We start from the raw sequence: 13,914 nt of genomic DNA, 5'->3' as shown, positions 1-13,914 counted from the left end.
TTCTAAAGAATATTCTGCTTTAGTGTCATGTGTTCAAAGTGTCAAAAAAGAGACTAGAAAACAATTTTGACTGCTTAGTTGAATAGTGGTCATAAATAGGACAAAGCATAGTAATAAATGGCAGTTAAATGTAGAGCTGGATCACAGTACCAGCAAATCAAAAGTAGTGTCTCAGTGCAGTCAAGTGAATGGTTCTAATGCTGCTGTCCCCTTTCTTGTGAAAAAGCAGCAGGCTCTGCTGAAGTTTTGCACTTTAACTTGAAATCATGCTATATCGAACAGGCCAGACCCGAAAGTGTAATAAGAATGTAAAATGCCTTTGGTCATTTGGGTAACGTCCCTTTATGAGGTTATTCAGTGCGGATGTCATTGTGTTGTATTTCTTTACAGCTCACATTTAGCAACATAGCATTCACTACTTTCCTTCAGAAGCCATGTTATATTGCGCTAACACCACAACACAAAAGAAACGAACGCATAGCACAGGACGAGCGCTCATCGTCGTTTGCGCTTGTCCTGTGCTATCGTATTTACACGATTGTAAGTCGACTCGAATGCAAGTCAACCCCCCAAATCGTATTTCCGAAAAAAAAAACTTCGAGGTTGTTTAGACTTGGCCTTGAATAGTTGAACGCGATAGCATTATCCAGCGGCCACTGTTTATCACCAGCCGCTATCGGCTGCCACGCACAGCCGTGCCCATGGGCACTTTCCAAAACGAAAATGTGTTAGTCACTGGACTACTCATCCACACTTGCGCCATCGTCCTCACTACCGCTGCCATCGTGATTGCTGCTGCTGTCCCACAGCACGTCGTTCTAACGTGGTCGTCCAGCAAAATCCCGCACTTTGCAAACAGCCACATCACGACATCGCGTAGAACAGCTGAAAATTTTCCTCGCTGCAGCTGCCACACCTGATCACCTGTTGCGAACGTTGAACTTGTGGCCCGGCCCGCAGTTGTTCGTTTCTTGGCCTTAAAGAATGACGGCCATCTATAATGTAGCCATGAACGAGCACCGGTCGCTTACCGGACACGGAGCACAAATGACGACTGACGAAACACTACATTAAAACTTGTGAAATGCAGCTGGCAGTTGACAAATGCATCAGAGCCAAAGAGAAACTACGCGTAAATGGCGTCGGCTCTTCCGTCGGTTACCGACACTCGCCGGCGCCGCTCCCGTTCCGAGTGGGGGTGCCACCTCGATTGGAACAGTGGCTCTTCCATCAACTATCAGTGCTTCTTTGAGCGCCAAGTGCACATTTTAAAATAAAACAAAAACGTGTTGGATGCTTCAGCTTCCCGTAGAATGCGATTGCGTTATCGGGCTGGCAGTACTCAAATGCGTCAGAGCCAAAAAGAAACTACGCATGAATGGCATCGGCTCTTCCATCGCCTATCGACACTCCCCGGCACCGCTGCCATTCCGAGTGGGGGCGGCGCCTTGATTGGAACAGCGGCCCTTCCGCCGACTATCAATGCTTCCTTGAGCACCGAGCGTGCATTTGAAAGTAAAAAGAAAACGTGTTGGACGCTTGAGCTTCCGGTAGAACGCAATTGTGTTATCGGGCCGCCGCCGCTTATCAGTAGCCGCAGTCACGTGTGGGGAGTGCGGGGTGCCAGTTTGCTGCTTATCGATTTATCGATAGCTGCCATCGACCACCGCCCACGAGCCAAGGGGATGCAAGTTTTGCACGTTGACATAGCAGCTGCTCAAGGCCGGCACTAAGAGCGATGCGACGGAGCCGTGCAACAAAAATGCAACCACGCTGTAGCATGCCCGATATCTCATTTGTGTCGCCTTTACTTATATGCAGACGACTGTGTGCTGTATGAGAAAATAAGTTTGACTGAAGATCAAATCAAATTAGGCTGAATAATGATTTTGCAAAAATAGTTTCTTGGTGTGAGAAGTGGAAAATGTCAATTAATTTTGAAAAAACCGTATTTATGAGAATAACACTAAAAAAATCCTCTTCTATATCACTACACTGCTAATAATAATTTTCTTCATGAAGTTACAGAATATAAGTATCTAGGCCTATGGATTTCTGATAACCTCTCTTGGACCAAGCATGTAGACTATGTTTCAGCAAACGCTCTCTGAAAGCTTTTTTTTTTTTTTTACGACGCTCGCTTAAGTTAGCTACCCCTGGTACATGCCTCCTTGCCTGCAACACTATTATTAGACCAATCTTAAAATATGCAGTAATTATCTGGAACCCTTTTACAAAGGTAAACATAAATAAACTTGAAAGGATCCAAAAGAAAGCAGTAAGGTTTATATATAACACTTACGGGTGAGCATCAGTCAGTGACCTCCTCAAAAAAAGCGGCTAACCCTCTATTCCTAACAGAAATCGCATATGCCACTTAAAGTTTTTCTTTCAATGAATTAAGAATAATTTCAAAGTTGACACCTCCAATATCCTTACTTATTCCTCGGGATACCAAACTAAATATCGCCATTCTCTTTCCATAACACCATTAAATTCGCGAGTTAATATTTTTAAATATCCCATTTTTCCAAGGACCATCACTGATTGGAATAACCTCACGGATGATGTTGTCAAGCAGACGTCATTGCATTTGTTTGAAGAGCACTTGAAATGATTGTTTTTTACAACCTTGCCGTGGTATTTTCTTCCTGACTTTCTATGTGCAATTCTGTTTTGTTTGTAAGTGTCTGTATTTTTTTACGTGAACACAATGTTTCCCACCTGCTATGATCTTGTGTACAAGATCGTAGTATCCATAAATAAAATAAAATAATAGTGCCATGTATTCATTTCGATTGTAAGTCGACCCCCCATTTCGGATTTTCAAATTTTGAAAAACTGTTGACTTACAGTTATGTAAATACAGTTATGACCTAACCACCTAAACTTTGTGAGCATTTTCTAAGCTCCCAGCATGCACTAGCACTTTGGCTCAACTCTTATCCCACCAAAATTGGCCGTGGCACTGCAGCCTCAGAATCTCATTGTCTCAGCTGCTGTACCACCACGTCAGAGAAGGCTCAAGATTCAGAATACAACACATTTATTAGCTAATTTATTAGTTCACGGCATTATTGGTTAAATGGGTCCTGCGGCAGCTGTATATCAGAACGCATTCACTTGCAGGAATCTGGTGGAGCCCAAGAGAACGCGGAGCCCTCAGGAGACATCGCCATTGCCGCCAAGGTGCGCCAGGACCTCGACGAAATTCGAGTGGGGCCAAAGTTCGTGCAGGAAGACCTTCATGCCCCAGAGGTAGAGCAGGCTAGTTCAGGGGCGTCCACCAGCACTGAAACGAAGCAACAGGAGAAAGTTGGTGAATCTGCAGCACAGTCCGAAAACCAGAATCCGAAACTAGAACAGGAGGTGCCCCTCCATGGTGGGCCTTTTGTTCATGCTGAAATGCCCGCAGGAAGTTCCCAAGAGAAGGAAAAGGCCAATGCTGTTGAAGGTCAGCCCAATATTCAGCAGCAGCAGTCAGAGAAAGTTGCCAGTAATGCTGCTAGTGAACCGGAAAGCACAATGGTGGAAAAGGAAGCCAAGGTATTGCCCCAAAATGCTGTTGATGTTCCAGGCAGCAGACCCCCCGCCAAGAAGCGGAAGAAGTCGGGCGCGGACTCGCAGCATGTGGAGCTCTCCGACCTCACCGGCAAGAAGGTGTCCCAGAGTCCTTGGGCCCAGTTTCTGCCAAAGAAGAAAGCAGAAGGCAAGAGTGATTCTACAAGTGGTAACACGACCAATCGAGCAGCTCCAGTGTCCGCAGAATTTGAAATGGAAGACTTTTCCGAAGACGATGCTCAGGAGACCAACGCTTCCATGGTGGGTACACATAAAAAAACAGGGCATCCTTTCAAATGAAATATAACTAAGAATAAGATTGTTGTTTAACATGTTCCACTGTATTGCATGCAAGGGTGAAAATTTTGCCTCAAATGGTTAACGTTTTCGCCAGTTTTAATGATGGAGCTCTATCTCTGGTTTGCTTCAAGGGATGGGAAAATGCCTGTCAAAGTTATTTTCATTACTGTAGTGACAAGCAGCTGCTGTTTCTTTTGGAAAGAAATGGAAGCTGGCCATAATAGCTCACACAGTGGCAAGCTGTGATCTTTGTCATTCTTGAAAGCTGTCAAAGATACTATTTGAAATGAACGGCGGTCATTTAGTTTATTTCAATCAGCCAGCGAGTAAAGTTCACCTGAATGTGCCTTATAAGTCTTATCAACTTGTAGTCTGACTGACTGATGCTCACTATTCTTTTGAAAGTGCTCAAAAATAGGTGCTACAAGTGGTAACACGAGCAATCCAGCAGCTCCAGTGTCCGCAGAATTTGAAGTGGAAGACTTTTCCGAAGACGATGTTGAGGAGACTGAAACTTCCATGGTGGGTACACATAAAAAGACAGGGCATCCATTCAAATGAGATATAACAGAATAAGATTGTTGTTTAACATGTTCCACTGCATGCAAGAGTGAAATTTTTGCCTCAAATGGTTAACGTTTTCTCCATTTGTAATGACGGAGCTCTGTCTCTGGTTTGCTTCAAGGGATGGGAAAATGCCTGTCAAAGTTATTTTCATTACTGTAGTGACAAGCAGCTGCTGTTTCTTTTGGAAAGAAATGGAAGCTGGCCATAATAGCTCACACAGTGGCAAGCTGTGATCTTTGTCTTGCCTTGCATTTAGTTTATTTCAACCAGCCAGTGAGTAAAGTTCACCTGAATGTGCCTTATAAGTCTTATCAACTTGTAGTCTGACTGACTGCGGCTCACTATTCTTTTGAAAGTACTCAAACATAGGTTTATGGACAGTGTGATCTGTGTACTAGCTAATTTTGCTTGGGTAGCAAAACAGTGTGAAATGGTTGAGAGGAAAGAATTCAGTCTACTTCTGCTGCTTTTGAAATGGTAGTACACTGTTGGCCTGGAGTAGACTGGATTAGGGCTTGGAGAGTTGAGAGTTCATCTGGCAGATGTTACATTTTTCCAGATGATAGTGTAGGCTAGAGACCGCAGCGGTAGCCTAGTGGTTGAGCATCCTCCTCGCATGCGGGAGGTGCGGGGTTCGATCCCCAGTGCCGCCGGGTACCCACCGGTGATACATTCGGTACAAGCTTTCCCCTGCCTGGTGCTCGGCTTCTTTAGGGCGAAATGCTTGGGAAATGGGTCTTTGACCACACCTTGAGTAGAAGAAATCAACCTTGTGCCATGACGCTCTTTGGCCTCAGATGCTCTTGCGCCATAAAAAATCATCATCATCATCATAGTGCAGGCTAGCTTCTTACCTATCATGAGATTTCAAAATGATGATTAAACAATGGTGTGCCATTAAGAAATGCCTAAATGCAAGGATGTGACACTTGTCATCTATTTGCCTCCGCTGTGCAGGTGACGAGCAGTGGCACATTTGTAGTGACACCCATGGCGAAGCGGAAAAAAACTGTGTGGCAAGATGATGACAAGGCTCCTGTAAAGCGGCTCACAGGCAAAGAGGTATGTGCATGTTAGAACGGTAACAAATTTCAGTTTCTGTACTCTTTCAGTCATCATGTTAGGGTCCTTGTAAAGTTACCATGAAATAGTACATAGTGAGATCAGGAAAAGCACACGAGCGATCGATTCCATCAATCGTTACCGCACAGCAAAAATTTTCAAGCTAGCTTCATTTAACGTCGGCAATATTGGCAATTAAAAATGATACTCCTCCTTGCCTCCGCAACTCATACATGTAGATCCGCTAGAAAAAAAAAAAAAACTGATCGGGGCAGTGCCCCTCCGTGCCCCATCTAGTCCCATCCCGCCCTCGCCACCTGGCCACGCCTCTCAAGAAAGGTCACTCGAACTGCACAGTGCACACTGACGTCATCAGGGTAGGGAATGCACGATAAGGTGCCGAACTAATCAGTTGCGAGCAAAGATTTTTAAATTTTATTTGTAAATTACAGTGAAAGCTTGTTAATTCGAACCTCGGTAATTCAAATTTTCGGATAATTCGAACTACACTACTTGGTCCGGCCAAGCTCCATAAAGATCTATGTATAAAAAGCCCGTTAATTCGAAAGCAAGTCGGTTCTGCTATGGATAATTCGAACTACGCGCCGCCACATCCGGGCGGCTTGGCACACAGCACATGGCCAAAAAAAAAAGCACCTCAGCATAGTTAGAGGCTGCGCACATCCTAAACGGGGGCCGGCGGCGCCAGAGGGTAAAGGTTGCCGGCCGCGGTGGCGGCTGCCACAAATTACGTGCGAAAAACTTTTTCTTTGCGAGTGTTGTCCATCCTTCCACCCGTCAGTCACCAACGGAAGCACGCGGTCAGCCGCGGTCATGATGCTGGCTTTTAGCATCGCACAGCGGTCAGCCGCTGGCCGGAAGCGGCCAACGTGGGCTATCACCACGGACCAATCAGGGCGCGACAGCGTCTGACTTCCGGCTGGGTCTGCCGAAGCGGCCTCTTGCTTCACCACGGACTAGTCGTTGCCACTACACTGTGCCTCATGTTCATGGCAAACAAAAGTCGCACAAAGCTTTCGTTTTGTCTGAAGATGCCCGCAGCACAAAATTTAAGGGATGAAACGCACCAGATTTTCAAAGCTGCTAGGCTTAGCCACTACGCGTCGGTTGACATCGGGAAGTGCGGGAGGTTCAAACAGGCTAACTATCTTGGTTCAGAAAGGGGTCACAAAGAATAATTCGTCCTCTTTGTCATCATTGAATAAATAATAGCTTAATTGTGAATGCACAGCTGTTTTTTTCGCATTTTACTAAGCATATGGAATCATGCCATTTCTAAATCCTGGTGGCAGAGGTCTGGCGGCAGCTGCCCGTTTTCTGCCGCTTGTGGTGCTGCACACGGCGGCGGTGTGCGGTACGTCGGCGTTCCGCCGTGCCGCTCGAAGTTCGCAGCGCAAGTTCGCCCCATGTGGCTCGCCCTCAAGGTGAACGTACTGAAAACAAGGTTTGCACATGTCCGGACAAAGTTTGCTGCAAAGTTTTCTTCTCCCCCTTGCTATAGCTAACGTCAAAAAGTAAGCATACCGTGACATTATCGGTGCGCAGCATCTTGGTGCACTGCCAAGTAATGCGTTGTGGACCATGACGGTGTGAAACGGAGGGAACCGTTAACGACTGACGCTTTTTTTCTTCAAATTCTTAGGCAAAATCGGGGGTGGGTGGGTTCATTATGCGAGTAGGTTCGTTACACGAGTAAATACGGTACACATACCATAATGCAAATGGTTCTTGTCTGTTTTTTTGAAGCCATTCGATAATTCGAACATCGGATAATTTTTCCATGTCGCGTGAAGTTGGAATTAACGAGCTTTTACTGTATAGGGTCAATGCAGCACTTTGACTCGAATACTCACATAGACCACCTCTAGATCTGTGGCACTAGCATATGACTGTCAAAATCAAATCAGGGTCCCTTTAAGGTCGGTCAAGTCGGGGGCTCTCAATCCATTTAACCTCAGGGAACCTCTGGCTTTCAGCCGCTACGGTGGCTCAGTGGTTATGGCACTCGGCTGCTGACCCGAAAGACGCGGGCTCGATCCCGGCCACGCTGGTCGAATTTCGACGGAGGTGAAATTCTAGAGGCCCGTGTACTGTGCGATGTCAGTGCCCATGATTTCCGGAGACCTTCACTACGGCGTCCCTCATAGCCTGAGTTGCTTTGGGATGTTAAACTCCCATAAACCAAACCTCAGTAGCTTTCATAAGTGCTGAGGAGCTGCACATCTCTTGCAAGCCAGTGTCTATGTGTCCATTGTTAAACTATTCTCGGAGGACCGACACGTAGCGTACTTCCCTCACTGCTCCTTGAGCCATACTTTGCACCTGCCAGGCTCATTGCAGTACCATATTTGCTCGCGTGATTTGCATACTTTGTTTCGTAAAATGAAAGCTTCAAAAATAGGGGTGCACAAGTTACGCGGAGATTTCGCGAACACATCCTACAAAAACTGCAAAGGTCTAACACACAACGCTTACGGTATATTGCCGCGTATAAGTCGGCCCCACAACCCGTGCCCTTCACAGTTTAAAGAAAAAGCTTACTCCAACCCACCCCCCCCTCCCCCAGCCTGCTCCCGCTCTGTGCTCACATTATGTGAGTATGGAGCATGTAATGGCATGATGGCGTGACGGCACATGCGCCACTTAAGTCGCAAAGCCAGTAGTCGGAGGCAAATGGAGATACAAGGTGATTAAACGACGCCCTTGCATGCGGCCTGACTAAGACGCAGCAAACCAACAGTTCCATAGTTCCGGATCCTGGTGCGACGCACGCTTCGGAAGTTACCGTAAGCTTGCTCTCGCAGCCGTTTGTACTGGAAAGTGACTGCCAGCGCGTGCGTGCCAAGTAAATGGCATGCAATTGACTTTTCTTTCCCGGAAGTAATTGATAAACGAATGACCGACTTTTATACACCACTCACTCACCTTTCGCAAGTGCACTTGGCGACGTGGCTGTGCCAATCTTCCCCAAGCCTGCCCTGCGCGCACTGGTGTGCATGCTGGTGTGCTTGAACAGGAGGGAGGATCAGTTGTCAGCAGATTCCACAAGGCTAATCCAACCTCTAGCTTGCACACCTCATCTCAATTCGCAAAATATGCCAGTAAAAGGGTTTTTTTTTCTACAAAGCCAGGTGATAAATTGGGGGTGCACAAATTACACGAGCAAATCTCATTTTGTGTACCTCATGGCATGCTGAAGTCGACCTTGTATAGTTCAGCACTTTCAGAATATATAACTTATATTCTGAAATGTGGCTATATATAGCTAAAATGTAAGGTGGCTTAGAATAAGCCACATTATATTTTTAAAAAGTTGAAGGGCACTTAATTACAATTAGCTGTGACAGTGCAGTAGCAAAAGAGCCTCTATGTGACCTGCCATGCAGAAACACGCATACCAATACCAGTGGAGGGAAATTTTTCTGTCACCGGCCAACCCTGGCAGGTCGCAGCTGGTGCTTCCGTGTTCTTGACAGATGGCAAGTGAGCCAGCTGCCAAGACGGCACATTGTGACATCGCTGGTGGTTGCAGGGACATGGGGCTGTAATGCTGTCACATAATATAGGCCAAGGGAAAGTCGTGGCTTGTTTCTGTAATGCAGTTTTTTATTTTGCTTATTTTCCTCCTTTCCAGAAACGGCGAAGAATGGAAGCAAACAAAGTGCGGAAAGTGGGCCACCACTTCTATGACTACGCCAACGTCAAGAATAGAAACAGGGCCAAGGCGCACAGAAACCGTGAGAACCAGAAGCGTCTGGCTAGGGGCATAATAAAAGCTATGTGACAAGTTGCAGAAGGAAAAAAGAAAAGAAGACCTGGCCTTTTCGCTGCTGCCTTCCTTGCGTAAATGACTTGTGCCGATCCCATTCCCCCTGCATCCTTCCTCTTTTCACTTTTTTCATCCTCTACCCCATTCCTTATTGCAGGTTAACTGATTGGGACCTTCTGTGATTAACCTGCCACATGAGCAAAGACCAAAACAAGGACGATGCTGATAGTTTTTTTCGATGCCAGAGGTGTCATACACCACGAGTTCGTCCCACAAGAGCAGACGGTGAATCAGGAGTTTTATATCAGCGTGCTCCAACACGTGTGATGCACTGCGATGCTGTCGCCCTGACTTATGGGCATCTGGACAGTGGAGCCTTCTCCACGATAACGCAAGGCCGCACACTGCTCTCAGCGTGACAAAATTTCTCGCCAAGCACAGCATTACTGTACTTCCCCATCCGTCACGCTCGCCTAACCTCTCCCCATGCAATTTTTTCCTGTTTCCTCGTGTGAAGAGGGCCACAAAAGGTCGCTGGATGGGGAGCGTGGAGGCTATTCAAGACACCACGACAAAGGAGCTGACAGCCCTGCCAAAAGAAGCGTGTTCAAACTGTTTCCAAGACCTCAAGAAGCACTGGAAGCCATGTATAGACTGCAAGGGAGACTATTTCGAAGAGGTTCTGCACAAATGATTTCAATGTTTAACTTAATGGACTTAGTCTCGCAACTTTACGGACAAAGGTTGTATTCCCCCAGACTGACGTCACAATGGCAGTTTACATCACGCAACACGCAATTGTCACGTGACTTCTATATACCGCCCTCTACCAGCGAATCGAAAGGTCAAGTGGTGTGACACCATGATGGACCACACATGGTAAGGCCTATAGCCACACTTGACGCCTGGCTCACTTGAAGGTCAACCGGCAACGCACGGCGAAATCGGCTGTACCTATAGCGTAGTGGTGCTTTCGCTTCAAAAGGCGGCCGTGGGCTCTGCGATGTGAGGGCACGTTAAAGGTCACCAGGTCGAAAATATTCCGGAGCCCTACCCTACGGCACCTCTCCTTTCATTCCCACATTCCTCCCTTCCCTCACGGCGCGCTTGAGGTCTCCACCAAGAAGTTTATGGTTTCTGGGAGTTTAACGTCCCAAAGCGACTCAGGCTATGAGGAACACCGCAGTGGAAGACTCCGGAAATTTCGACCACCTGGGTTCTTTAACGTGCACTGACATTGCACAGTACACGGGCGCCTAGAATTTTGCCTCCATCAAAATTCGACGGCCGCGGCCGGAATCGAACCCGCGTATTTCGGGTCAGCAGGCGAGCGCAATAGCCTCTGAGCTAATGCGGCGGACCATCGAGAAGCGACACAGTTACTGCGCCATTTACTTCCCTAAAGAAAAACATGGAGGGTTAATGCACGATTTCGTTTCCTTAAAAAGCACTATAATTACCCTGGTTAATTCGAACCCGTACGTGGCGGCCGCATTTCGTTGGAGGCGAGTAGAGTGACCCGCCGCGGTAGCTGAGCGGTTAGGGCGCTCGGCTACTGATCCGGGAACTCGACCGCGGCGGCTGCGTTTCGATGGAGGCGAAAACGCTAAGGCGATCGTGTGCTGTAGGATGTCAGTGCACTGTAAAAATCCCCAGGTGCATAGGATAGGATAAACTTTATTTGCTCTAATTACAAGGTCATTCAGCGGTCCGACAGAGTTCTTCCATCTACCTGATGGTGACATCTGTCTGGCAGGGTTGGTGCCCCTATTCCAGGGCTCCACTGAGGGTGGCTGCTCGTCGGGCATGCTGTATGCGCACCCTTTGTATACACGGGTCGCCGCTGGAGAGTACCCTCTCCCACTGTTCCGCACTCGGGTTTTCTACTCTGGAATGATTTGTTTTTGCGGCATTGCCTTGTAATGTGATAAAGGGTGGGCTTTGCGCCACATCATGGGCATGTGTCTCTATATTGCCCAGGGAACATTTTGCCTAGTATGTTTAAGTTTGGGAAAGTTCCGGTTTGCAGTTTCCGCCAGTGTACTGCGTCATGTTGGTTTAGTATGTTGTGGGGTGGGAAGTATCTTATCCTCGTTCCTCTATGATAATTTAGTAGATCTGAATACGTCGAGGTCACCGCCATGAAGTCCTCGGAGTCTCCGTCCAAGCCAGCTCGGTTTGTATGCTCTCGAGCGATCTTGTCGACCCTTTGGTTGCCTTCAATGTCGGTGTGTCCCGGTATCCAAAACAGGGTGTGTCTGACTCGATTTTTGCTCTGGCCAGCGCGGAGGAGGATCTGGAGCGCTTTGCGGCCAATTCTGCCATTTGTATAATTACGGCATGCTTCGTTTCTCTACATATTTTGCCCTGGCGTTTCGCCTGGCCGTATGTAAATTTGGATCCAAGTGGTCAAAATTATTACGGAGCCCTCCACTACTGCACCTCTTCTTTCACTCCCTCCTTTATATCCCTTAGCTTATGGTGCGCTTCAGGTGTTCGCCGATATGTGACAGACACTGCGCCATCCCCATTGAAAATTGGTTTTTATGGAAAGCAAGACGCAGTATCTGTCTCACATATTGGCGGACACCTGAACCACGCCGTAAAGTAAGGGATAAGGGAGGGAGTGAAAGAAGGAAAGAGGTGCCGTAGTGGAGGGCTCCGGAATAATTTCGACCACCTGGGACAACGAACAGCACACGGGTGCCTTAGCGCTTTGCCTCCACAAAAACGCAGCCGCCGTGGTAGGGTTCGAACCCGGGAACTCCGGATCAGTAGCCGAGCGCCCTAACCACTGAGCCACCTCGGTGGTCTCGCAGTAAAGAATTTCGCGGAACCGCAGAAGCGGTTGCCTATAGCATGCTCTGAGCCTCACCCAACCAGACAACGCCACTCAAATTGCACTGATTTCGTTGGCCCAGGACGTCGCCCCCACCTGGTGGCCACAGACCCACCTGCCCTAACTTCCAGACACCTGTGGCAATAGTTATGTTTCTCTCTCCAGAAGAGCTGGGGTGAGGTATCCTGTGGGTGAGCGCTCGGGCGGCCGCGTCAGCGGCTTCATTACCTCTAAGGGCGTCCCTGTGCTGGCCACACCTCTCACTCCCACCTTCTTCCCGTCCCTCACGGCGCAAATGTGGTGCCCACCGCGAAGTTCGACGGTTACTGCGCCTTTCATTTAAATAACAAAAAATTGCTGGTGGTTTAGCTCTGGTCAACCCTGGTCGAAAGCGAAAAGCTGCATCTCCCTTGCTAGGTTTGTGGTAAAGCGACTGGCGGTTTCCATAGATGGCCATACTGACACACACACAGTAGTAGGCATTTTAACGCGACAGCGTTAAGGGCCCCGTGTCACAGAAAAGCCGGTTTGTCGTCGGCGTTGGCCGTGAGCGAAAAATCCCAGAAGCATTAATAAGTAAAAGCGAGTAGGAAATTGGTCGATCAGTAGCCGTGGTTCGGATCAGTAGACGTGGTTAGAGCGCTCGGCTACTGATCCGGAGTACCCGGGTTCGAACCCGACCGCGTCGGCAGCGTTTCTATGGAGGCGAAATGCTAAGGTACCCGTGTGCTGTGCGATGTCAGTGCACGTTAAAGATCCCCAGGTGGTCGAAATAATTCCGGAGGCCTCCACTACGGAACCTCTTTCAATCCCTCCTTTATCCCTTACTTTACGGCGCGATTCTGGTGTCCGCCGATATGTGAGACAGATACTGCGCCTTGCTTTCTGTAAAAACCAAATTTCAAAGGATATGGCACAGTATCTGTGTATTTGCACCCGTCAAAAGGTTGGTGGGTATCCGAGGCGCCGCTCGGTCCCAGCCATGTCCTCCCCCTCAGCCGTCGACCGGGATCTCTTGGATCTCAGCAGCGGCAAGGGCGAGACGGATGACTTCTCGTTTTTGATTGTCGTCCTCGTTGTGAAGCAGTGCCTCCCAGGACTCATCTGTTCGGTCAAGTTGTCCAAAGCTCGGACATGTCCATACCATATGGATCATGTCCGCTATGCCCTCGCAACTTTTGCACCTGGGGCTGAAAATCTCAGGGTGCCACTTGCTATAAAACTAAGGGTTAGGGAATACTCCGGTTTGTAGCTTGCGCCACGCAACCTCTTCGTTTTTGGTTAGCTGCTTACTTGCTTTTGGAAGTACCGCTCTGCCTAATTTGTAATGGTTTAGGATTTCCTGATACGTATTAAGATCGTCATCGAACTGTAGGAGCTCCTCATCGCACGAGGTGGACGGGGTTGTGCACAAGACGCCACTGGGATCCCGGAAGGTAGCTAATCATCCTCGGGAGAGTGCGTGCGCTTTCTCGTTTCCCCTCAACCCTTGGTGCGCGGTTGTCCAAATGAGCGCTACCTGTTCTGCCGGTGGTGGACTGCCGGCCAACACTCATGCTGCTGTGGCTGAAATGCAGCCTGCGTCAAAGTTTCTAAAAGCTGAGTTAGAGTCACGATAATTTTGACGTGTTGTTGAGTTAGAGCCAGCGCAATGGCCAACTCTTCCGCCTCCGTTAGTGTCGGGTGCTGCAGCACGCTACCGGGGCCTCCGTTTCCCCTAGTTGCTACCGAAATGCGCCCCGTACTGTTCGTGCATTCTGCGGCATCCGTATACAAGACATCCCGTCTGCCCTGA

At 48.2% G+C, this 13,914-nt stretch overlaps 1 protein-coding gene across 1 annotated transcript in view; it reads left to right on the top strand.

Annotated features, from left to right (window-relative positions):
- Window positions 1–9,377, top strand: part of Ns2 (nucleostemin 2) — a 39,549-nt gene extending 30,172 nt beyond the window's left edge. The window contains exons 11-14 of the mRNA XM_077641138.1: window positions 3,130–3,822; window positions 4,267–4,383; window positions 5,386–5,490; window positions 9,146–9,377. Of these exons, the coding sequence (XP_077497264.1) occupies window positions 3,130–3,822; window positions 4,267–4,383; window positions 5,386–5,490; window positions 9,146–9,295 (1,065 nt within the window). The 3' untranslated portion in view covers window positions 9,296–9,377. The remainder of the gene's footprint in view (window positions 1–3,129; window positions 3,823–4,266; window positions 4,384–5,385; window positions 5,491–9,145) is intronic.
- Window positions 9,378–13,914: the final 4,537 nt, after the last annotated feature.

Source organism: Amblyomma americanum, chromosome 10 (genome assembly GCF_052857255.1).
Source record: "Amblyomma americanum isolate KBUSLIRL-KWMA chromosome 10, ASM5285725v1, whole genome shotgun sequence".
Taxonomy (NCBI): domain Eukaryota; kingdom Metazoa; phylum Arthropoda; class Arachnida; order Ixodida; family Ixodidae; genus Amblyomma; species Amblyomma americanum.
This window is presented reverse-complemented; position numbering and strand designations above follow the sequence as displayed.